The 27,829-nt window shown below is 33.3% G+C and overlaps 1 protein-coding gene across 1 annotated transcript in view; it reads right to left on the reverse strand.

The window, feature by feature from the left end:
* Positions 1-2,193: 2,193 nt before the first annotated feature.
* LOC149552588 (protein SPA1-RELATED 4-like) overlaps positions 2,194-27,829 on the reverse strand; it is a 70,729-nt gene continuing 45,093 nt past the window's right edge. Inside the window, exons 4-8 of the mRNA XM_089788182.1 lie at positions 4,864-5,872; positions 4,553-4,699; positions 3,202-3,522; positions 2,968-3,027; positions 2,194-2,613 (exon numbers count right to left, since the gene is read on the reverse strand). Of these exons, the coding sequence (XP_089644308.1) occupies positions 2,422-2,613; positions 2,968-3,027; positions 3,202-3,522; positions 4,553-4,699; positions 4,864-5,872 (1,729 nt within the window). The 3' untranslated portion in view covers positions 2,194-2,421. The remainder of the gene's footprint in view (positions 2,614-2,967; positions 3,028-3,201; positions 3,523-4,552; positions 4,700-4,863; positions 5,873-27,829) is intronic.

Here is a 27,829-nt window from a genome sequence, read left to right on the forward strand (position 1 = left end):
ATGTGGGTTAATGTATTATTTGCATGGTTGGTAATTTGAGCCACAAAATTTATACCCATGTACATATGTTGATGGGTCATTATGATTTTCTAACAAAATTAGCTTGTCTAATGCATGTAAATGATTAAGAGATCTTGATTGTGTCTATTTGACTATAAGGTGACTCTACATATCATAACAAAGTTTGATATAAATATAGTATAATTGGCTATCACTAGTATCACTTTAGTGATGGATGCCAAGAGCCAACTTTTTATTTTACCTAGACTACGTAGCTTTCACCAATAATATATATATATATTTGTGATAGAGTCTAGGAAACATCATACTCTGATAAGGTTTGGCAAAATTTACTAGTAACACATAATGATATATAGTAGGTGCTACAACTTACATCACACCAAGTTAGACTAACTTTTGCCAATAACCTTGTATAATGAATGTCAAGATCTACCAACTCAAAGGTTCAATAGATTGTGAAATCTTGTTATGACCATGTGTTTTGCATTTGTGCAATGGTTAATGTTGATAACATATAGTGTGAGACACTTCACTCACCATCATAGATAACTACATAATAGGATAATAATGGGCCCATTGTGTTATATGGAGTGCATTGGTTTTCCTTTTCCCAAGCTCTCACCTTATCTTGATTTGTGGGATAATAATGGACCCATTGTGTTAAATGGTGTGCATTGGTTTTCCTTTTCCCAAGCTCTCTCCTTATCTTGATTTGTGTCATTGAATTAGGTAAAGGAAAGTATGCATGTAATAGGATCATGTCATCTTCCTTTTTCCAATTGATTTTTATGTATATATGTGATTATTGTGAGGTGATAAGCTCAGAAGGAAAGAAAGAACAAGTGCCCCCTATCCTAAGGAGCAGATGGGAACTGACTAAGCTCATTAGCAAAGACCCTACAAGTTTAGAATTCTCTCCATCCATTAGTAGGTGTGTGAGGACCTTTCAACAAGAGAAAAAATAACCATAAGAGCTTTGAAAGCATTGTAAGAGTAGCGCTTACTTCAAATGCATATAACAACCAAAAGCTATAAAATATGTGGACTGAGTATTTAGTTGCCTATGCTTCTACTGACACGGGATCTAAAGTGGTGTATGTACATTTAATTGATGTATGAGTTGATTGTGTGTATGCGTATGTGTGTGTGCCTATGCATGTGCTTATATTTGTTGTTGACATCATATCAATGTTCCTTGTTTTATTATTAAGCATGTGTCCAAGTATTAATATCAATTTAATTATAGTTTTTGATATGAAAGATAGGTCAAATGTCTCACCTGGATTTCAAGGATTATGTCTTCTAGAAATGTTTAATGTAAACTATAGAGCCTCTAATTCCTAACAAGGGAAATATACATTGTACCATTTCAAAGAATTGTTGGAAAATAAGTTCGGATCTACGAAAATATCATGATATTGAGAGTTTACTTTTACTAATGTGAAAATGTGAGCTTGCAAGATGAATTTGATATCTTGATGGATTTGATGTATTTGCCATGTGGCAATGCCACAAATCTTAGAATTCTTAATTGGAATAAATTATTAAGTTGTATAGATGCTTGGTGTCACAATTTAAGGTGTGAAATCTAATGAGTTGCTTGGTTAATTAAGATTGCATTAAAATGTAACGTAAATGATAGTAATAAAAATAGCAATAACTAGAGCAATTCTTCAAATAAGTGTTCATTGCCAATCCCCTCCAAATCAAGTCCAATATGTACAATTAATCATAATATTGAACTCATATATTTTTATTAAAGAATAGTCATCTAAGACATCTCAAAATTCCAATAAGATAATAAATCATATTACATTTGTCACACACACATTAATACTAAATCTAAAACTGAATACATTTATTTATTTGAATTTAACAAATATCTTATCATCTCTCCAAATCTATGTAAACTCTGTATTCTTCATTGAAATTATTAATCCTGGTTATTTAATTGATATCCATATTTTTTTTTTCACTAACATACCAAGACCTTAATAGACCCACAAGGCTGACGAGTGGGCTTACAAACCTCTTTAATTTTTCAAGGTTCGGCGTGCCTTGGCTTCCAAAAGCTACTTGTGTATTCACTTGAAATATTATTTCGTTTAACAATTAGTTGAACTGTTTTGCACTTGATATGCTGGCTGTTTCTATATTTTTAGGGGAAAAAAAAAAAAAAAAAAAATCTTTACGTATTAATGGTGAAAGCAAAGGTATACATATAGAATTCAGAGATTTTCTATACAAGGTTTTGTGGGCCTGGCAAGTTTGGACAAAAACTTTGATATGAATCTCATCCACAGAAAAAGAAGAAACAATGATATACACCAGTTCCATCAATTGCATCCGTGACAACAACCGTCTCAAACTGGATTATGAGGTAGATGTGTGCCTCAAAAATTAAACCATCTCCAGAAGTCTTACATTTCCTGAAGAATTGGCAGCTGCTAATGTTTGTGTTTGCCCTCTCCAGCAAACACATGAAACAAACTGTGCATCATCATCTTCCATCTCCAATCCCGTCACTGGGTCTGCAGAGTTGAACTTATAAGATGCCACAGGCATTGGAAGTGATTTGTGGTAAACAAAAACCTGAAAAGACATTACAAAAAAATGTCACTGAAACATTAATCTTTGATTTGCATAACATAAAACAATTGCAAACACATGAACATAAACTAGATTGATGCTTTCCAAGATGGAAAAAAACTATTGATGATTCCTGAACAAATATTTGTATAGATTTGAAAAGTGTGAAATGGATGTTTCAGCACACTCATATTCTCATTCAAACTCTCACACCCGAAATTTTCCTTTACTATTCGCGGAAGTCGTCACAAACTAGATCTAGAAGCCTTGTCCTAAGAACTAATAACATAAATGGCAAGCATTAATCTACGGAAAGGTGTTCTATTGACAACCCACGCAATGGTAATAGCATTTTACCTCATTTGTTTCTGAACCAGTAGCAATATACCCATCAGATACAGAAAGCCCAACAAAATTCTGAAGACAATACCGGCATTCAACATGTCAGTTGGCTGTATATGAGGCAAGTCTCAAAGTTTTATCAACCCCAAGTACCAAGTGGCTGAATCTTGGATACATTTTTTTGTTGGAAAATCTATCTAATCTCTTCAGCGGAAAAGGAAAAGATGCCATTTAGTGATGATCACACACCTTTACATTTGAATGCCCGGTAAATGTCCGGGCAGGACTTGCAGTATTGCCAAGTACTCTTGCCTTGTTTGTTACTAAATCCCAGAGCTTGATTGTGTTGTCCGTCGAAGCAGACACAAGTGAACCTGAATCAAGAAACTTGACGTAGCTCACGGTCTTATTGTGACTTGTCAAGGTGCACAAAGGTGCTTTTACGTTCCGAAGATCGTAGCAGTAGACCTTATAGTCTGCTGAACCCAATGCAAGCAGACGACCAGAATCTGGGGCAAACTGAACACTACAGACATTTGCCTTCGTCCGGACTGTAGCAATACTTCTTTCCTGTCAAAATGAAAAGAACAATTGATGAAAATCTCAATCAGTGCAAAGAAATAACAAGATTTGAGCCTAAGGAAACCGTTATACTTTTTCCATCAATTAAGTTTAAGTTTTATCATCTTAAATTCCAGTAGCAGAGTTGGTGCCTAATAGAACTAGATGTTACTAATCATCCAGGCATGTATAATTCAATTGTGCAAGTCCAAAGTGCTATACAAACCACTGCTCTATGACTGTGTTACCAAATTCTTTTATGGCAATCTTAAAAGCGTGAACTGATTTTTGTAAAAGTCTGGTCCTGCAAAAGTCTACTCAAATTTTGTCTGATAAACGGGGTACAAAATTGGTACAAAGTTTGCTGTTTTTATTGTGAGTTTGCAAATCTGCAGTAGGACTCGATCTGAATTTGGCTGAAAAATGTTTTTTTTTTTTTTTTAAAAAAAAATTGGCTATTGTAGTCAATCCAACCATCCTTACAACCATCCTTGTAATAGATCACTAAAAAGGCAAAAAGTAAAACATATGTCATTTAGACTAAATTATTAATATATATGGTGGTGTATTTTTCTCTGTTTCTTTACTACTAGCATAACAGTGTATGAACTTATATGGTATATGCAGACACAAGTGCATATATTTCTTTTAAAATAACATGCCTTACCGGAAAAGAACTTTTTTCTATATTATCCAGAATTTTGGCTAAGCAGGCCACCAAATTGACCATCTATACTCTGTTTTTTTTTTCATTGTGACTGTATTTTACAATTTTAATTGAAGAGAGAGGTGATTTGTAATAACAAATTTTGATTAAAAACTAATAAAATTTAATAATAAAATATATAATTAAACTGTATAACAGTTTTGATCGTTCAGTTTAGTTCTCTACGTTAGAAAGTGATGTGTATTCATAATAGTATATTTTATAGTTATTTAATATTATTAAAATTTCTACTTGGATGAAAAGTGTAGTCACAAACAATCAAATTTAATAAATGTGCCTGAAATTCCAGGCCTGGTTTAAAAAGGTGATTACCTGATTAATGTTCCAAAGCTTCACCATGCCATCGTCACCTCCGCTTGCCAATTTCGTTGGATCAGATTGGCAAAAGTCAACTGACCAAACACGTTTCCCATGCTCTTTGAAGTCCATAATAGATTGACTTCTAGTTATATCCCATAACTGCAACATAAATCGGTGTAAGAAGGATTTTTAAAACTCTATTTAAATAGAGAGATCACGGCCTAATTATAAGCATTGGAATAGTTGAAGTCCATATAGAAAATATGAGAGAAAAAAAGAGTTTGAAGCAAAGGTGCTGAGGTTGAGGAAATTTGCGAACATACCCTCACAACACCATCGAAGTCACTTGATGCAATCTGGTTTTTGATATAACCATTCCAACAAATATTGCTAAATTTGGATCTACTTGTCATCTCAACAACAGGATAATGAATATCCATATCCTCATGTAAGACTGCATTGTACTCGAAGATTTTAATTTTCTTATTGACTCCTGCGGTGGCGAAGAATTCCTTATCTCGACCAAAACTCAAGGAACACACTAAATTAGAAGAGTTAAGCAAGTCCCCGTGCTTTAGGTTCGCAATCACCTTGAATTTGCTGAATCTCAAATAGTTGCATACGCTGTCAAAGAAAGATCCAAGCTGATCATTCATTCTCCCTCCACCTTGATGCGCTGTACCTGCTAGACTGTCAATTGAACTCACATTACAAGCATCTGTTCCCACGAAAGATTCCCATCCAATGCTGCCCGTACTTGAATATCTTCCTGCTGAATCACCAATACATTGCTTTGCTTTACATCTCGTAGAAACATAGACTTGTTCAAGTTTTTTGAAATGTTTCATCAACCGGGCACATCTGGATAGGAGTTCTTCCTCTCTATCCATCTGGACATCAGACTTGCCATGCTTCCTTCCACTACTTGCCCTTATATGAATCTTACACTCTTGTCGAAGATGTTTACCTAGCATGCTTCCTTTTCCAGTAGATATACCGCTTGTGTTCGTGAGGCTTTGTTCACTGATCTGATCTAGTTGGCTAGAAGAATCTATGGAGTTCTTTCCTTTAGAAATTGGAGATTTATCATTTCTACCGAATGCAAGATTCTGAAGAATGAACTGTTGTCTCACAACTTCTTCTATGTCTCGTGTAAGGCAAGTAATAACATCAGATAATTTATCAGCCCTCTCTTGCTTTTGCTTCTGCACCTGCAGCAGGAAATCTAGCAACAATTCTGTGTCAGCAATTTTCCCCTTCAACTTCACTGCAGCTTGCCGTTCTTCCAAAGCCTCTTTGGCTTCACTTATCATTTCACTCTGAAGAATTTCACTGTCACAATTAACCACCAACGTTTAAACTGAGAGATAGGTATATTATAAGTTAGTCTTTGCAGGATCTAAAATTAAATATAATTACAATTACAAATGATATAGGGGAATACGAAAATTAAAGTTCAATTTTATATTGTGAAATATCCTATATCTGTAAATAAATCACAAATTAACACTATGAATAATATAAATCAACAAACTCTTCGCATTGGTCTTTGCAGCATCTAAAAAACTAAATGCATATAAATAGTAATGGAGAATTACAGTTACAAATGATATAAGAGAATACAGAAAATTGATGTTCAATTTTATATTATGAATAATCCTATATTTATAAATAAATCACAAATTAACACTTTGAATAATATAAATCAACAAACTCTTCCCTTATCCAATGCGGAAACAACAAATAATTTAAAACACCTCTTAGCTTTGACCCACCTTGTTACTTTACAAACTCAGCCTTCTCTCTCCTAATACGAATCAACTACACCTGTACACATCGTCCTAATGCCTGATCCTCTCCTTCATAAGGAACCTGCAATCCTATACAATGTACATTGCCTCCTAATGTAAAGATCTCCCTCTTGACATTGTTTTATTTTTTTCTGGCATTGCTTAATATTAAAATTCATCTACCGACAAACCTTTGCCCCTCTCTATCATATACAATATGAACAAGATTTGTCCTTGCTTAACTATAATGACCGCATTGTCTTGGTGATTCCTTGTACTGCCAGCACTCAAGAGTATACTCGACCAGTGTGCAAATGCATCACAAAAACATCAGCTGAACACACTTCGCCTTTGCTCCTCTAACATAAGAAACACCTTTAAAAAGTATTTAAGTCACTCCCTAATTGATAATAATAATAATAAAAACCTACTTCCGCCTTACCAGTAAACAGATGGAAAATAGAATAACACAACTTCACCAAACCACTGCTCTAACCGATGCTTAACAAAGGGAAACTAAAATTGAACACAAGGGAGAGAAAATAGAATGTAACATAACTCTGCCAAACCACTGTTCTAACCAACGCTTGACAAAGGGAAAGTAAAATTGAACACCACACAATAATTTATCAGTACAAACATTGGAAAACAAAATAACACTCCACCAAATCACTGTGTTAACAGATGCGTAACAAAAGGAGACTAAAATTCAACACAGCACAATCCGTAACGAGATTAAAAATAGAATAACTCAACTCTACCAAACCACTGCTCTATCCAACAGTGAATAATAGAAACACCAATTAGTCAGCTAATTGAAGATAAGGGCATTCCTTTAACCTCTAGTCGGTCCTATAACCTGCTCTTTGACCTTTAAGTAAATGATTAGAAATAAGGTTTCTCTTTCGAGGACAAGTGATATAATTTCTTTTGATTAATACTAGAATAATCTAACATCTTTTATATTCTTTTGATGCACAACAAAATATATTCTTTTAATTGAAAATTATGTGTCCTCCTTCATAAATTGTCATTTTCTATATACGAAATACACAAACAACTTTAAAATTGGCTTTATCTAATTTCTTTATTAAAAATTACATAAGAAAAAAGAGCATTAGTGAAATTGGACCCATCTATCAACATATCAGCCTCAATTTTTCTCCCTTTTAATAAATTAATATAATAATCATTTTAAATATTTTTTTAAATCTCAAACATCCTCTTCTTCATTCAATTTAGTTTTCAAATGTTGTATCTACAGATCAATTTCTTGTATGCAAGGTGCTTATCATTGTTGGAAAATGTCTAATGTCTACCCTCGGGATTCACAACATCGGTAAACTTCCTACTATGAGATCTCTAATTAGATGGCAACAATTTCTTGAGTAGGTGATTCTTTTGGGAGAAGAAGACAGCTCAATTGATGCAAGGTCAGAATCCACACAAATGACATATGCAAATCAAATAAAGATTTAACATTTGAAACAAATCTGATATAAATTAGCACACTTGAAAACAAGAACAATTAGGAGAAATTATCTCCCTCCTCTCAGATTTCTAATATAATCTAGCTTCCCTATTTCATTGCTATTGCAAATCACCATCACATGACCATACGGTCATCAAATAAACATCTTGAATATGACATAAATAAAAATAAGCAAGAGGAAACTACAAGGTCTTCATCCCACACTTGAGCTATAAGTCCACTTCAATCTCTCTCCAACTTGCAACTGACAAATTGAATCCTCCAACTCGTCTTCAATGTCATGAAATATGATGCCTTGAATAACTCCACTTTCTTGTATTGAACGTTGTTATAATGCCACACAAGTCCACCTCAACTTCCACCCATCAAAAATAACATAAATTACTATGGTCCACGCCATTTTGGGGATGGAGGGGAGGACAATAAGGGTCGTGTCTCCAAGCCATTTCCTAGAGGGCTAAAAATAGGGAAGAACAATAAATACATATGTATATGTATGTATGTATGTATATATGTATGAAAATTTCAAAATATATTACTATATTATTATTTTTTTACGTTTTATATAGCTCTAAATGACAATATTAATGGTGCAATAAAAAAATGTACTATTTGAGACACAACATAAGCTTGCACCTCTAACACTTGAAGTTTGATGTATGCATGAAATATAGATTCAAATTAGAGCCAGCTTAGAACTATTAGTTAATTAATGTCAAAGCCCACTTTGATTTGTTTCTACTTTTCTGTCTTAAGAAAAGCATTTGCTTGTGTTGATTTTTAAAATGTTTGACGGCATATTGTGGATGACGAGGGAAGCATTTTGAGGACATTTCTTATAGGACCAAAAATAGGGGACATTTCACCTTGGAACATAGATAATTTTTTAGTGCAAAATTATTTTTTCTCCAAATACCACAACCAAATTAGCATACCACCAAAGATAAATGCAAGATGCTTCATAACTGTTGCCATAAGCCACCTCCACTAATAGCCAATCAAACTAGTCGAATATGGCAGCTCCATAACTCTACAAGAATCTATAGTAATACATGCATTGTCACATGTCTCCTAGATACCCACATATGAAGAGATGCTCTTTAAACATAGTAAATGTAGTATTTTGAAATATGTAGTTTTTGGTAACCATCACCACCACTATCCAAACTGGAAGATTGTAAGAATTTGCCAAAAAGATGTTGTTGGCACCAACATGTCAAACTTGTGCTAATTTATTCAAAATGCATTTTAATATTAAACTAATAATATAAAATTTGTTGATGCAAGATTGCTCTCGCATCATCTTGGAGCATAACTCTCTTCAAGTGGTATCATAGTGAGGTTGCATGTTTAATCATCTCAAATAACAATAGGAAGGAGACAATTGGAAATCTGTCAAGCATTTACCCTCAAGATTTCTGACATTGGATGACATGTTCAACTCCCTTCAATCATATAAATCCTTCAACATCTTTAAAGTTTTCATAGTTTCTTTTTATATGTTTTAATATGAACAAATAACCTTGGAAGAACAAGATGATTTAAGCAAGGTACGTATTTCTATCTTTTTTGACAAATTCACCAAAGCTTATTAGCATTTGTGGGAGTTTGATAAGATTCAAAACCCATCCTTAAGGCATTCAAGTCAAAAAAAAAAAAATTTACTTTAAAATAAAGGTTATTATTTTTCAAATCATCAACAATTATTCAACACAAAGTGTTTTTCAATTTTAATTGGTATCATTTTGTTTTCCCTAATTCATAAGACTATTACAATTTGCTTTATTTGAGCAAAATAAGAAATTTTAAAGGCTTCAAAATTTCTCTAATTTATTTTGAAATTATTTTTAAAAACTATTTATTCAAGATATTTTCTCTTTGTCATAGTATTTTATTCAACATAAATCAAATTTGGTAAAAATAACATGCTTAATAATTAATCAAGAATATTAAAATTAAAATGTTTTCAAATAGTGGACGAGCTTACAACACAACTTCAAACTGTCAGGCTCTTATGTGGGAGGTCTTGGGCTTGAGTCTAGTGGAACTTAACAAATTAATCACAACACATAATAATAATTAATCTTGGCACTAGTATGCTCCCCTGGACCAAGATTAATGTATACTCTCTTTTTTAATGGTTAATACTAGAGTTCCAAGCTTTTGTGCTTGCAACGATCAGCCAATTCGTTTTTATTAATATTTTTTAAAATTATAATTTAATGTGCATAAATTAAATTAAAATTAATTTTTAATTTAAGTAAAATAAAATTTAATTCTTTCAATAAACTAAATAAATATTATTTATTTATTTAGTTTATCGTATACTAATAAATGTCATCCAAAAAAATAACACGTATTAAGTGAATAGTAAAAAATAAGCTAAAATAATTATAAAAACTAAAAACTAAACTAATTTAAAGTCTGTTGACTTAAATATATAAATAAAATAATCATTTAAACAAATCACCATCAAAAAATTTATATACCCTCATCTTCAACCTCTTTGTGACTCTTTTCTTGCCGCTGGATGGGATAAAGTGGCTCATTACAAGACTCCTTATCAATTGGACCTGTTGTTGGTTATAGATGGAAGCATTTCTCTAATTGGCCTCCTGGAGGTACAGACATGGATCGTCAGGAGCTTTCTCAAATTCTGGCCTCTAGAGAGTGTTCCTCTTTGCTTGGTCCAGATGTATTGGCTTGGGGCGGTACCTTGTCTGGTAAATATCATGTCTCTGCTGGGTATCAGGAGATAACTAAACAATTATTTGGGGATGCTGAGGTCCCTTGGTGGAAGCAAGTCTGGAATAAAGTTTCTTGGTCCAAGTGCATTTTTTTCATGTGGCTAGTGGCTCACAACCGTTGTCTTACCTGGGATAATCTTTGTAAACGTGGATTTCAAGGCCCCTCTTATTGTGTTTTGTGTGGTAATGGAGAGGAGTCTGTCTCCCATCTGTTCTTCCATTTCTCCTATTCTACTCAGATATGGCACCTTTGGTGGAGCGCTTGGGGTTGCTCTTGTCGGCATGCTTCCTCTTTGCCTGAGTTCTGGGCTCGCTTGGGTAGTGCTCCCTCCAAGTCTTCTTCTCTCCATGCTGCTTGGATTGCTGGCCCATCTTTCATGCTTTGGCATATCTGGTTGGAGAGGAATCGTCGCATATTCCAAGATGTTCGGCTTGGTGTTTTGCATCTTTGGTGGAAAATATCACATTCTCTCCAGGAAACTATTCTTGTGAAGTGTGAGCTTGATGGGGGTATGGATCCAGTTGATCTTGCTATCTGTAATCGCCTCAATTTTCATCTGCAGGATGGGGTTGTGGCTCATAGGTTTCCTTCTATGCCCAGGCAGCTTCACCATCAGAGGAAGGGTCGAGTTAACCAGGATGGGCACTGGACTCCTCCTCCCTGTGGAGTTCTGAAAATTAACACTGATGGTTCTTCTCGTGGGAATCCTGGTCCGGCTGGTATTGGCGAAGTGGCTCGTTGTAATTCTGGGAATGTTAAATTTTTCTTCTCAATTCATAAGGGTGATTATACTAACAATCTCATGGAAGCTCAGGCTATTTTATATGCTGTGGAACAATGTTGCTTGTGGGGATGGAGTAAGATTATTTGTGAGTCTGATTCCCAGGTGGTGGTGAACATGCTTTCTTCGCAAGAGCTTGAGGATGTTAGTTGGCAGCTGGCCACTGTTGTTAAGCAGATTCTTTTCTTCTCTTCCTCTTTTCAGTTCATTAGGTTCAAGTATATTCCGCGAGAATGGAATAGATCTGCTGATTGTTTAGCCAAATGGGCTTCTAGTCATGATCCGGGTTGGAATATTAGGGATAGGGGGCAACTGTCCTTTGATGGTGCAAGAATTTGATGATCTTGTTGCTCAGGATCGAGCTCCTTATTGAGCTCTCCTTGTTGTATTCCTTTCTGTCTTAATAAATTTTTACCCCTCTTTTTGCAAAAAAAAAAAAAAAAGGAAGAAAAATGTGAGTTAAAAATGCATATAACAACTAATTAAGTTTCTAAATAAATAAGGAAAAAATAGAGTTAAAATTAGAGATAAATTACAAAAATTATAAATTAAATAAACTCTAATCTTAATAAATCAGATTATAAATAATTTAATTAAAATAAAATAATTTTATTTATAAAAAAACTAATAATAACTAATTAAATTAAATAAATAAATTTAAAAATAAGAGTTACAAGTAGAGATAATAGTTAATTAAGTTAAATAAATAAGAAAAAAAAATAGTTAACAATGTAGATGACAACTAATTAAATTAAATAAATTGATAAAATAAGAGTTAAAATGGAATGAAATAACAATATGTTAAAAAATTATTAACGAAAAGAACTTTTACCGGTCAAAGGTAATTTTTCGACCAAAAAATTATCTTAAGAAAATATAGCCTATCGACTAAAAAATGAGTATACATTTTTTAAATTATGAATAAACAAAACAATGTTAAGACTTAACAAAAGGTTGCATAGAGTGATGGACAAAGTAAAATAATGCATGGGCAGCTCATTTGTATGTCAATTATTCACTTAAAAGAATATTTTTTACTTCTAATATATTAACAAAGCTCCTTAATGAATTTGTTAACCTTTATAAATCAAAAGAATGGTCATTTTAAAAGGTCATTCCATATCTAATAATCTTACATTTAAAATTACTCTTATCTATAGACAAAATCTTAATAATTGTATACAAATATTCAAGTAATAGTACACAAATTAACAAATAATAAACCTAAAATAATCAACTTATTATTAATTAACTTTTAGTAACTATGAAATTAGTAATTATGAAATTGAATATAAAATATATATATAGATTATTAGAAATGCTGAGGGAATGACTAATTATTTTAATTTATTAATTACTTAAAAATTACAAAACAATTCTATTTTTATTTTAATAATAATTTATAAATGTCAAATCACACCATTTGAAACTCGTAGCGGCCAGAACTTGGGACCTTCTTTCTCGCATTTTGCAAATCATCCGTCCATCGTCACAATCGCGTCTACTACTATGTCATGCACAAGAATATTATTAGGTTTAAATAATGTAGAGCCTTAGTTTGGAGATATAAAGTAATAATTTATTAGTTTAATAGTTTGATGGATGAAGGATTTTTATCTAATGATGGATATTTATCATTCAAATGAATGAAAAGATATAGCTTTACATCTATATTTGAAATTGTAAAATCAATTTACCATAATATATAGTTTTACAAATATAAGGTTTAAGTATTATTTTGTACATTTAATGACTTAATCTTTAAAAAAAATTGTTGAATTAGAGTCAAGTTGAAATCTTAATTTTTTTGTTGAATTAGAGTCAAGTTGAGAAATACTAAAAGAAAATTTAATGTTTACCAAGTCTTGTCAATATATTACACTATCTTCAAAAAAAAAACTATATATCATGTGACTTTTTAGTTTTTGTCCATAGGATATCAGATTTTAATGAAAGCTAACAATTTTCAAGTCACTGAAATTATTTTATTTTTGACTATTACATTAATATATTTTTATAAATATATTACTTCTAAATTCATAATACTATACAAAAATTAATTATTGCTTTTTACTTTTTATTATTTATGCATAGATTTAGATATTAAGTAAATGTTATTTTACATATTTATATTATATTTTGACATTGTTATTGCTTTGTACTATATTTGTATAATCAATTCTATTTTACAATGTTTTTTATAATGAAATTTTTAATATTATATATTATAATTATAATGGTCAATACTAGCCAGTTGCTGTTACTAGTGATTTGCAAAATTAATTTGTTTAAGTATATTGATTATATGCATAAACATCAATAAGCTATTTCATAAATTTAAAAAAGATATTAAGTAAATGTTATTTTACATATTTATATTATATTTTGACATTGTTATTGCTTTGTACTATATTTGTATAATCAATTCTATTTTACAATGTTTTTTATAATGAAATTTTTAATATTATATATTATTTATAATGGTCAATACTAGCCAGTTGCTGTTACTAGTGATTTGCAAAATTAATTTGTTTAAGTATATTGATTATATGCATAAACATCAATAAGCTATTTCATAAATTTAAAAAAAGTCATGAAATAGATTCTGTTTTAGAAATCAGCTTATATAAATTTATAAATTGTTACATAGTCACTATGAATCTTATTATAATTTCATAGATTATAAGTTCAAGACTCTAGCATACAAATGTATGATATAAAAAAAATAGATTATTTTCATTACAAAATAATCTTAATTTTTTCCTAAATATCAATTACATATAAATTATTTTGATGCAATTGTGTGGAAGATTAATGTTAAATATTTAAAATCTAAATGGGAGAGGTCCAAGGGGGGGGGGCTTAAGTTCTATTTTTGAGGAAGCGGGTGGTCTCATAAGCTACGGGATTATTTGGAATCTTCTTCTAAAAGGTAGAAGCCCTTCTTTTTTAACAAGCATGTGAAAAAGGGGTGGGGCTGGAATAGCTTCACCTTCCTTAAATTTCAGAGCTAAAATTTCCACCTTGAATATACTACATAATTTATGCTACAGCTAACTTTAAAATTTTCTCTAAAAAATAGCAAGCGCCTTCCACTCTATTTTATTGAGTTGTTTTAAAATGTAATGTTTTATAGTATCAAAAAATGGTATGTTAAGGGAGAGTAGAAATATAAGTTGGAGAATCCATAAGAAGAATGAAGGAAAATTCTTATAATTATTTCACTTTTTCAAATGAAGATTGGGCAGACCAGTCCAGAGGTAATTTTGATAGGAGTGGTTGCATTTCCTTCAAATTTGATTGGTATGTTGTGTTTAATTTTATTCCTCTTTATGGAACATTGATGAAAAACAATGGTTTGATACAATCATATAATTATATCTCTAACTTCTTTATTGATGGAAAAAGCATTTCATAATCAATAAACAATCAGTTAATACTCTTATCAGTTCTATACTTTTGACAAGCATGGCCTATGTTATGGAAAATGGAGTCATTTGATGTATATATGACTAAGTCGATTGTAAGTTGAAGCTGCATCAAATGTTGTAGATATAAAAGGATATACCATGTATGGCCGTAGTAAGTAGATAAGAAGAGGCAATCAACCTTTGAACTACATGAGTCAATTGCGCAAGTCACCAAGTGTCGCTCATGCACAAGTATGAAGCAAAGGGTTGGGCATTAATTAGGTGGATATCAGTACATGGGAACTATTCTAAACAGCCAACAGGCGACAATGACCAAAAGAGAAAGACAGTAATGTGGACAAATGACCAGGGCAATAAACTATGACAAAGACAGCAATTATGCATGGCATTGGCTAAGTTGGATAGAAAATGTATCAAAGATTTATTTATTTTTTATGGAGGGTTCAGGTCTGTAAAGTAAGGCTAGCTACCAAAGATTTTCTTTAAAAAGTCAATAATTTTTTTTTAAATTTTTTCTTCAAAATTTGTATAAGTTGAATGACTTACAAAGAGCCCACCAGGGATCAAGTCTTGCTGAGTGCAAGGCTCCCACATCATAAGGGATGAGGCCAGGATCGTGCCCCCGGGTGATGTTGACAGCGTGAATGCCCCTCAGTCCTTGGCTCTAAGTCGAAGAGGTTTCAGGTACCAGTGGGCTCGTAGCGGGTTCCTAAAAAGTCTATGTGGTGGCCTTCGCTGGTTGGTGGCTCGTATCCTTCATGCCTCACAGGTCTGAACCCTCCAACAACAAAAAAAAATTAAAATTTCAGAAAATTCTATGATATTTTCGATTTTTACAATTTTGATAACAGTGTATTTTGTCTCGAACTTAGTCGCCCTACATAAAGCTCTACATTATCACTAGAACTTTGCAAGGGTGACAATCCAGTCAAAGGTCTTGGTAAATATAAAAAGGTTTGTTTGTCATTGTTATCCGTGCTGATCTGAGCATTGCAGTCTGTCCTGGAAACACTTAAAAAGGAGAAAATAGCTTCATCGATGCTACAACGAGGCAATTCTTTTATTCAAAAAATAATAATTGCATTTATTTTTATATGAAATTATCGTGGATAGTTGCAGATGAAGTGGCACCAACTGTTGATCTTATCTTCTGTCTGCTTCTGCGAAACAGAACAATAATGAAATTGTTGAGGAAACGTGGTCGAAAAGGTGCCACCAGTTGGCTGGCATTTTATGGTGGTGGGGGACTCAGAAAATCATACTTTAGAGCAGATGGTCAATCCAATTGCATATTGCAGTTTAAACAAGTTCATATGGAAGTTACCTCAACTTAGTAGTCTAGAGAAATTTCAAATCAGCTCAGCAATAAATATAAAACATTTGAAAAACTTGAGATCAACTCAATAAATGGAAGTTAAAAACTGAAGCTAGTGGAACCATCTCTAGCCACTGGATTTGTCGTAGAACGCTTAGAGTTTTAATCTCTCAAATTTGAAAGTCTTATAATTTTGTAGCAATAATAAATGTGATAAAATTGATTAAATTAATTTTACTCATTAGTCAATGCTAAAAAGTTATAGAAGCTCCATATTTAACAAATAAATCTTCTTAATTAGTCAGGCAACTTGCTAATTCCATCCTAAAGACACTTCATTGTGTTGGGATTAAAGAGTCAATTTTGATCATCACATTAATAATTATTTTTTATTAATTATTTGATACATATTGATTTATCCTATTTTAAGAGGTTGAAATAAAAGAATAAATAACTGATTCAACAACTTCCTATAAAGACTTGCAAATCAAACTTTTTAAATAAAAAAAATGAAACAGTTTTTTGGTAGTTTTTTCTTTGAAACTAAGTTAAGAAATGATTTTCTTTTTTTGAAGATATATACGTAAGAGAAAAATATCTATTGAGATGAAGTTGGAGTCATGATGAAGTATTTTCTTTAGCTTTATTGCTTTGTTGATGATGAAAACTCTTTTCTTTGATGTCTAGCTTTTAAAGTTTGAAATACGTGCATTGTAAGCTCTATAAATACAAGCATTACTAAAAGAGATATATGAGAGAGAGGAATTCATTTTTACAAGGGTTTTGCTCCATGGAGCATGATGTAAATCTCCATGTAAAAGCTTGTAGCAGGAAGATTGTATTGTAACTGTATTTTGTTGTCGAACAATACAATAGCCCTTTTGTTTTTGATGTGTAGTATTTTTTGTTAGGAAAGCTACATGCGAAAACGCCCACCAAATGCCAATTTACAGAGGAAATATAAAAGATTTCAAATCTACTTTAAAACATTAAGATGCACAAGACACAAGAGACCAAATTTAAAGTGGGAAACCCTTTCGGGAAAGACCCACCACCCAAAAACCCCCAAGAAATTTTGTATTACAATAAATAAATTACATACAACAAACAATGGTATCTAGACAAGCTCACAAGCTCATATTGTAGTACAATCAACCTGACTTTCACAGTCCTCTCATTCCTCACGAATCCCACAAACATTTTTACATTTTGTAATTCGTTATGGAATCTGGTGCATTAACTATCAAGAAAAAACCAGTTACAAGCAGCCTTGGAAATCCTCCATTTGACAGTCCCAACGGTCACTCATCCTTCCAACAGTCACTCCTTCGAGTAGTGACTCCTTTCAGCATCAGGTGACTCCCTTCGACACCAGATACTCCCTTCACCCTTCAGACACACGGATGTTTTAGTCACACGGATGCCTCGGTCACATGGATGCTTCGGTGACACAGATGTCTTTGGTGACGCGGATGCCTCCGATCTCTTCGTCCTAACACACCATACTCATTGTACTCACCAATCTCATCATGCTCATACTCACATACCCTTACTCGTACTCACTAAGCACATCGCACTAGCCTCATTGTACATGAGATTGACTTGTCCAAGAAGTTGATATTACGATGGTCCTGTAAATCCATCATTGTACAGTGTTTCACTGTACAATGATCAATCACCATATGTGCTTGTCACTGCCAACAATCTCCCACTTGACGAGGTACATACTCATATCCACAAAGATACCTCACATAACCATGTCCACCATTTGAACTTAACCTTGTCCATTTTCAACAACATCACATAGAAATGCAACAACAAGCTCATAGCATCAAGAACATCAACAATACACCATCCACGTATCATGTCCTTCTACTTACACCTCTAAATACTTCACGGCCCTCCTCCTGAAACCTTCAACAATTCCAACAAACACATTTCTAATCAAGATAACAACATCATCTCCATCTCTAAGTTTTCGTGAGCACCTGCAACTGGTGCAACAAATGATCAATGTACTCAAAAAAAAGAAACTAAACCAAGATCAATGTCAAAGTTTCGACCATGGCCTCGGGAACATTATCATGACAAAATGATCTAAAACATCTCACCAAAGAGAAAACATGTTCTAAAAGAACATACCACAATCTACACCTTTACTAAAAACTCCGTTGAACCCTCAAGATGTCAACATCTTCAGTCACATGAAGATTAACATCTCCAAACAGTACTTCAACAAATGCAAAAAGATTCTTCTACAACATCAGAATCTCGTGCCTTCAATATATGCAATACTAATGAAGATCATTCACTATGTCACTACCAGCAACTCCGCCACTAAGCTGTGGTGTTGAGTCACACGTGACTTCTACATCACTGCCAACAACTCCCACTGTATGGTGATGCTGAGTTACACATGGCATCATGACAAACATCTTCAACATGAAGATTGAATTACTCCAACCAATCATCATCAAATGACCAGCCAAAGCAACACGTCTTGCATCTTCATCAGCACTCTGAGAAGACTCAGAATTGGAAGAACTCTCCATTTTCTTCTTCTTCTTCTCTTTGAAGTCCTTTCAGATACGACCAACCTGCCCGCAGTTCCAACACTTCACTGTGGACTTCTTTCCAGAAGATTCAGGCTTCATGTCCTTCTTGCTTTTGTCCTTCGCTCTGCCTTGAACGATGAGAGCCTCCTTAGCCACCTTAGAAGATTTCCTCCGCATCTCATCTGACAAAAGTGCAACAACCACTTCATCCATTTTAAACTTAGTGGTAGTACTTCCAATGACCATCACAAGATGATCCCATTAATCAAGCAACAAGCATAGCAATAGCATGCAATGCTCTTCTTCATTAATGGACACACCAACATATGTCAGTTGCACGAGCACCATAATGAATGTGTTTAAATGATTTGCCACAGCTGTTCCTTCGTCCATCTTCAGAGAGTACAAGTTCTTTCTTAGGAAGAGCTTGTTTACCAAGGATTTTCACTGATAAATATCTCCCAACTTCTTCCACAAAGAATGTGTAGTTTTCTCCTCGTGAACATTCAAAAGAACAAAATCTGCAAGACACAACCTTATCCTCTGGCCTTTCAATCTGTTAGATCCCAATCTTCATGCTTCATGCCTGAAGGCTTGTTACAAGACATAGCATCCACAGATCTCGATCAACCAATATATCTTCACCTTTAAGTTCCACAACTCAAAGTTTGTGTCGTTGAAGCTTTCAATGTCTACTCTCGCCATCTCAATTTCTATATAAACACTTTGCAAACCCCCACTAAAACCAAATTGACACAAACAACCAAACCCTACCAACAAGGATAACCTAGGCTTTGATACCACTTGTTAGGAAAGCTACATGCGAAAACACCTTCCAAATGCCAATTTACAAAGGAAATATAAAAGATTTCAAATCTACTTTGGAACATTGAGATGCACAAAAAAAACAAGAACATAGAAAAACAATATGCACACAAGATAAACACAGAAGACCAGATTAAATGTGGGAAACCCTTTCTAGAAAAAACCACCACCGAAAAACCCTCGAAAAACTTTGTATTATAGTAAAAAATTTACATACAACAAACTTTGGTTTCTAGACAAGCTCACAGGCTCAGATTGTATTATAATCAACTTAACTTTCACAGCCCTCTCATTCCTCACGAATCTCGCAAACATTTATACATTCTGCAATTCATTATGGAATTTGGTGCATTAACTATCAATGAACAAAATGGTTACTGGCAGCCTTGGAACTCCTCAATTTGACAATCCCAACGATCACTCATCCTTCCAACGGTCACTCCTTCGAGTAGTGACTCCCTTCGGCATCTAGTGACTCCCTTTGACATCAAATACTCCCGTCGACCTTCAGACACGTGGATGCCTTAGTCACACGAATGCCTCGGTCACATAGACGCTTTCAGTGACGCGGATGCCTCTGGTCTCTCCGTTCCAACACACCGTACTCACCGTACTCGCCAATCTCGTCGTGCTCATACTCATGTACCTATACTCGTACTCACTGAGCATGTCACACTAGCCTCATTGTACATGAGATTGACTTGTCCAAGCAGTTGATATAACCGTATGGTGCCTCTACGTAAGGTGGCCCTGAACATTCATCATTGTACGGTGTTTCACTGTACAGTGAACAATCACCATACGTGCTCGTCACTCCCAACATTTTTTACCCAAAAGGCTTTTCCTTGCTAAAATATATGTTCTTCTATTTTGTTTCTTGTTCTTTCTAATTAATGATTTCGCTTGATGGAAATTTGAGAACTAAAAATGAAGGGCTTCCCTATCTAAAAAAGATTCCAATTTATCTTATCAACTTGAAATTATGGCATTATGTGGATTATTAGTATGAGGGGACTGGAAAAGATGAGGACAAAGATGACCATGTTTTTGAAGAGGCAATATTGAAGATAAACTAAATGGGTTGGAGGACTAGGAGGATGAGAGGTCATTCATCTTTGCTTTTAGGCATGTCACAGAATCTTTATTATGCATTTTTTGGGTGAGTATTGTTGTCAAGCATTCCTTGATAGTTTGGGTGTAAATTATTTAGCCAAGGTGTAAATTATTTAGTCAAGCAAGGCCATACTACATCAAATTTTGGTCTAGATGCTATTGGCATAGTTGTTATCTTAACAATAGTTTCAAACAAGTATTGGAACATACTTTGCTCTACCCAATGGCTAAGATTGATGTCTCTCGTTGATTATGGCTCAAATGGGTGTTCGAGGGAAGGATCTATCCCTTGCTATTGTTAATATTGGCCCTCGCGATGTATTATAGATGTCTTAGAATCTTCCTTTGTTGACTTGCTTTTACACATTTTGCGGTGATAATGTCCCTCCTATCAATGCCACATACTTTCTATGTGGGATGAATGCTCAAATGAATGTTGTAAGTCAAGTGAAACTTGTCTTGAGACAACTTCTTTGCACGACATCACTATAATTGTCACTTTGAGGGATTTGTCTTGATGCGGCCTATGGTGCGTGATTTTGGAATTGATAGTTTACCGTTAAAATTTTAGGTTTATGCTTTTAAAGATAAGAACATCTCTTCTCGTGTGTAATTTTTAGCTTCATAAAGGTATGATAAGGGTCTATGGCTTCAAGTTCCTAATTCTATTGTTGATAGGTTGGCATTTAGTTCCAGGGAATTCAATTACTAGGAAATTGGAGCTACACTAAATGTTGATGGTTATAAAAATTGGGTTCAACAAAAATGAAAACTTGGGCCAAATGGATATTTCAGCATTAACGAAGGAGATTCCTTTAATCTCTCTTATAAACCATGAAGATTGTGTACAAACCCTTTTAGATACAATGTGGATTATTCCTTCAAAAATTGAATTCAAACTACAATCATGAGAAGAAAAAAAATGCATCAAGAAGCAACATCTAATGTTTAGGATCTTAGGTTGGCATTGGAATATCAGGAAATTAGGTCTTGATGGGTATATTGACTCTTTCGGCAAACCTATTCTGATGGATGTTCTCATGAAATCCAAGAAACAACTAGTATTTCTCAAATTCTATGTTAATGTTAAGGTAGATACAATGATCCCATATTTGATTTGTTTCTCCTCTAAATTGAATGAATGAATGCAACACATAGTCTATGAGGATCCTTGGTGATGTGCTAAAAATTTCTCAAAGTTTTCATATTGTTGTTGGTATTTGAGAAATATGAGAGAACACATTTTTAAGTAAAAGTGAATATCTAGTGCTAGCAATATGAGAGAACACATTTTTTAAAATGAATATCTAGTGCTAAGTATCAACCTCTTGAGATGACCTTGGTGATCAATAGCAAGAAGGTTGTCCATCTTTAGCGAGAAATAACAATGAAAATAGAGCCCTTTCAAAAGCAATGTTGAAGAAGGATTACAAGGAAAGGGAATTTGAGGGAGAGAGGTTTTGGGAGACATTGGAGGTTTTCCTTTCAAATGAGACACAAATGTCACTCAACCCAGATAAAGAGAAAAGGAGATGGAGTTGGCAAAGAAGATTTCTAACAATCCTTTTAATCTCACAAATTCAAGAGTAGAAATTCAAAAGGAGAGAATATGCAAGAAGGAAATTTACTTTAATGAGCTAGTGGAGGGTATTATTCAAAGCTCTCAAAAGTATTTTGGTTTCAAATGACCTTGAATTGACTAGTCTTTTATGGTCTTTGGGTATTAAGCCTTAAGTTTGTTACATTAAGCTCCTTTTTATTGGGATGTTAAAAGTTTATTGTTTGTTTACAACCTCTGCATTGTTTGATCCTTATTGATCTCGATTGTTAGTTGGGCTTCTTCAATATATTACTCTTGTTTTGTGAAAAAAGGATTTAAGCCCTTTCAAAAACCCCACCTTTTGCCACAAGAAAACCTTCTCAAAAGTATTTTGGTTTCAAATGACCTTGAATTGACTAGTCTTTTATGGTCTTTGGGTATTAAGCCTTAAGTTTGTTACATTAAGCTCCTTTTTATTGGGATGTTAAAAGTTTATTGTTTGTTTACAACCTCTGCATTGTTTGATCCTTATTGATCTCGATTGTTAGTTGGGCTTCTTCAATATATTACTCTTGTTTTGTGAAAAAAGGATTTAAGCCCTTTCAAAAACCCCACCTTTTGCCACAAGAAAACCTTCCAATTTATCTTGTAAACAGTTCTCATCATCTCATCGAATCTTCCACTACATAAAAATAAATCATAAAGCCCCTCAATAGATCGCTCCTTACCCAAAATTCCCATAACATGATATTTGGTACTTGTTTCTTGATTTGGAAACATGTCCTTATTAGGAGGAGAATTACAAGGATATCTCTAAATATTTGATGATTTCAAATGAAAGTCCTACATGACTTTCAGAAATTTCCTTTGAAAATAAACAATTATTCTAAAACGGTTCTTAGATGTATTATGTAAATTGCATTAATTATTTTCCTTTGATGCTAACAATTGGTTATTTTACTCAAAGTGATGATAATGGGCCAAAAAGAACTAAAAGAATTCAAGAATACACTAAGTCTTACATTTTCTAATTTTCACAAGATGAATTATGGATTTTATTATTTCTTGTGAAAATCCAAAAAAGGCACTACTAAGAATGTAATGCCACCAAATTAAATATTCAAAACTTAAAATATTTTTGGTAACTACATTAAATCATTCTTAGTTCCTCGATTATAAATAAGATTTTAATAACATGTAGTGCTACTTCTCAAGAATAAAACATGGTACAAATGAATATTTCATGAGAAGAGGGTTGATACATTGTGAAAAATACCTTCTACTTATTACAAATTAAAAAAATTGAGTTTTATTCGTGATTGAATAATTTTTATGAGATCTCTTTCACAATATCTAAAAACGATTAACTAAATTAAAGTGGGTAAATACGAGAATTGTCTCAAAGAAAACACAAATGTGTATTGCTTATATTTCAAACTACTTAATAATGAATAATAAATAGGTAGAATTTGCATAGAATTCTAGACATCACTAAGAAATACAAGAATGTAATGAATTGCTCTCATAGACTAGCTAACTTCCCACTAACATTGATTTATATAAAGAATTAATATTTTTTAACCAAAATAAAGATGAAATAGAACATACATCTCACAAATTCATTCATTATATAACATTCTCATTCTACATATTTGGATATAGAAATCATTATCCTTAAAGCTTTTACAATCACATTTATGATTCATGCATAGCATAACTGATTTATATGTAATAGTAATTCCATTTCCACGTCATAAAAACAATTCTAAATCTATAAAAAAAATCTGATTTGAATGAAAGTTTCAATTGGTCCATATAACTTAACAAAATAAAGGTCAGTAGAATCTATGTATCACACGATAATTCACTATAAATTATTCTCATCCTATATGTTCCCTACAAATAACCATTATCCTTACAAAATTCCCAATAACTTTTACCACTCATATATATGATTTTAGAACTATGCACATCATAAATCTGAGGTAATTTAGACACTTTAGCAATTCACTTTGCATATACAGAAGGAAAATATAAATTAGGGTGGTCTCAAAATAGTGTGTTTCAGTTTCTGTTTTGGGAATAAGGGAAAATAGGTGTGACAGAAAATTTCATTTTCAAGAAAATCAAATGGAATCTACTTTAACTAGTATTGATACTTCTATTTTATTTCAAATAGTATTTATACAAATATTTTCCTAATTAATCATATATCTATACCAATTTTTTTGTAATTGATCATTTTATTTCTATATTTTTTTGGAGGGGGCAACACCTATGTCATTGTCATGTATTACTATTAAATCATTTTCATTGATATAAATGTGATTTGATATTACCTAAGTATCAAATCAGTAAGCATAAACTAGTTATACTCTTGTATAACAATAATTAATTCCATCATTTTTTTTTTTTTAAGTTTAAGCAAAATCCATAATTACAAATTGACCATATTTAGTGTTTAATTTTGTTATGATATCTTCTTGACTAACCTATCTCTCAAACTTATTTGGAAGTCTTGTTTACAAGTTAGAGCTTCAAGAAAAAATATTTTTGGACAATATTTTATTATTATGTCCAATTTACAAGGCTAGGTATAAAAGCTTCTAATTGTACACTCTAATTCTTGATTTAAAAACTCATCAACTAGTCTATCTAATCCCTAAAATATCAACTACATTCAATCCATGGTCTCATTAATATAATTTTAAATGAAGAAAAATAGTGGAAACACTGCTATCCTAATTTGTGAGGAGAGAAAATACATTAAGTTATATCAAACAATCTTACAAAGGAATATAAAAACATGAATTTGCATAAACATGCAAATAGCATACAACTCCTTAAGAAGACAACAACTGACATAGTGTTTACCTCGGGAGAATCCATAAAATTGGCCTCCACATTCCAAAATAAGAGTATTCACAACAACTATAATGATTAAAATTCAATGACAAACTTAATCTTTCACAAGAAAACAACACAATAAAGCCACATTTTCATCTATGAGCTTTGAGCTTTATCACTCTATAAAATTTCAAATTCCCTGCTCCCTCACCCCCCATGGGTGTCATTGGGAGGTTGGGGGGAAAGGGGGCTCTCCCAAGTGGGCCCTCTTTAAAATATGGTTGATGATGTATGTTTTGTGTAGGCTACATTGCCCTCTTTGGTGGGCCCTACTCCTATTAGTCGTGCAGGTCAAGAATTTTTAACCCCAAGGTCAGGTTCTTTCTTTGACAAAGACAAGTCGACCTTGTTTGTTGCAAAGTTGATCAGGAGCAGCACTCAAGTGGAAAAAAATTGATGATAAATTATAGCAAAAGTTTAGTTGTTTACTTTGAAGTTGGTCTAGATGTCATATTCTAGACAAAACGATGAATTCGTTGTTGGAAGACATGAAACTAGCCCTTATTGGCAAGTCCTTGGTATTAACCCAAATATTGATGAAGTGAGAAGATGGGTTAATGCGCAAAGGAAGTGTAACCATCACTACCATGTCAAAAAGTTTGTTTCTTTTCAACTATGTTGACTATGAGGATCTCATTAAAGTGTTGATTCTGAGTCCCTGCGCCCATAGTTCAAAATCTCGTTCTCTGTCACTTATCAGTGAAGCAAAAAATAAAGCTCTTGGCAATATAGAAGATAACTTGACAATTTCTAGGGGAAAATATCAAGAAATTTAAAAATAACATAAATTTAATTAGAAATTCTATTTTTGCAAAATTCAATAAGGATGTGCATCTAATGAGTCGGTAAATGAATAAACAAACCAAAGAAGCTGATCTAGATTTATGTAAAGGCAATATGTAACAAAGTTGCATCCTCTTGTAGAATGTCGATGGTTGGCAGCCATTTTCAGAGACTCTCAACTCTAAAGCAAACTAGAAATAGAAAATTGTCTTTGCAAAAAGACAAGCAAATACAAATGTCAAGCAAAAATGAAACTAATCTACATCTTCCTCTTCCCCTTCCCCACTAAAAAGAAAAAGAATTTAGAAAACTTACTTGCGAATCCAAAATCTGCTTCAAATCCCCTTGTGATCTATCTACAAGGCTTCCCAAAACTATCTATCTCTATCGAAACCCTTATCCTCTCCTCCAAACACTAAAAATTGTAAAACAAACAATGAATGGGCAAGACTCTAGGTGTCTCTGTTTTACTGGTGTCGCCTAAGAGAAGTAGTTAAGTTATCGCGAGAGGTTTGTGATTTATCGCAAAGAAGTGGCCAACCTATCAACAAGAGTTTGAGGTCTTCTCAACTTGAATTTCTCACTAGAATACCTTAAGATTTCTCATTTTGGAAAAGTTCTCGCATGAAGTAGAGATATTTGCCACTTCTCAAAGAGATTTTAATCTATGCCTCGTGGACGACAAAATTTTAATCCTTTGGCAGGTCTGGCATCAATCGCTCTAACATGGGTCTATCTTCCTCGACTTCCTTTGGGGTTCTAGGATTATAATACTTCTAAAGGTATTGTTGATTCTTTCAATACCCTTTTCATAGTTGATAAGGCCTCCATGTAGAGATCCAAATTGATCTTTGCTAGATTTGTGTCAATTTTGAGGTAAACAATGTCCTCACATCAATTACACTTAAACCAAAACTTGGGAAACAAAATCAATCCGTCTATGAGAATGCTAGCTTATTTTTCCATAGTTGTAACAATAATGGTCACTTAAGTGATGACTATAAACAACCTACCATGGGTAGGGATGAGGTTGTTAAAAGAAATCATATCCAATACTCCTCTCAACACGATAGTGTGAGGAACCAAGGCAAGAAGGCAGAACATCAAGATAAAAAGAGAGTGAAGAATAAAAGAAAGGAAGATCAAAATCAGAAATTATAAAAACAACACAATTCTTGAAGGTGTCAATGGTCAAGAATCAAGAATCGATTAAAACAACTAGACAAAGTATGCCCTTTGTCCATACTCTTCAAGATTCAATTGTTCGGGTCTTAGTTTGTCAAGCTAATACTTCACTACAGGCTTCAAATCATAGAAATAAGGGGGCTAAACAATAGGATCAAGAACATGTGAAAAGGGAACAAAGGAAAATAACTAAATTAAGGAGGATTTGGATAGGGAACATGAAGATTAAAACATGTTCACCCTCTTTAACATAATCAAGGATTGGATTTCCCTCTCTTCCCTCCTAATCAAGATTCAAAACACCAAGAAGGAAAATATATCTCCCCAATTGTGGCTTGGGAAAAACAAGTTGAGACGTATTCTCTACAAGATATTGAAGGGAGTGTGATATTTCTATCAACCAAGGTGGAGAAGAAATTTCTTAAGATATAGTTGACAAGACAATAGATTAGAAGAGTTTAAAAAGATTATTTGGCCTTACTAGGGTTTTCGTCTCCTAATAAGGATAGAGAATGTTAATCTCAGATTGGTTTTGACAAGTGAGTGTCTATACACGTAAGTCATTTACTTAGTTCATGCTGAACAAGTAATGTATGTCGAACACACCATGTAAGTCAGAGCATGTCGGGTAAACAGTGAGTGTCGAGTCACTCATACGCCAAGTCACTCAAGTGTCGAGCAGACAGTATGTGCCAAGTGATTCAGAGCTAAGTAAGCAATGCACGTCGAGCCATTCAGATGACAAGTGACAGCATTGAAGTCACAGTATGTGCCGAGCACCAGGGACTTCAAACGCCGAGTAACACAGTTTTGTCATAGTTGTT

Source organism: Cupressus sempervirens, chromosome 6, assembly GCF_028749045.1.
Source record: "Cupressus sempervirens isolate cs-2001-9-10 chromosome 6, ASM2874904v1, whole genome shotgun sequence".
Lineage (NCBI taxonomy): Eukaryota > Viridiplantae > Streptophyta > Pinopsida > Cupressales > Cupressaceae > Cupressus > Cupressus sempervirens.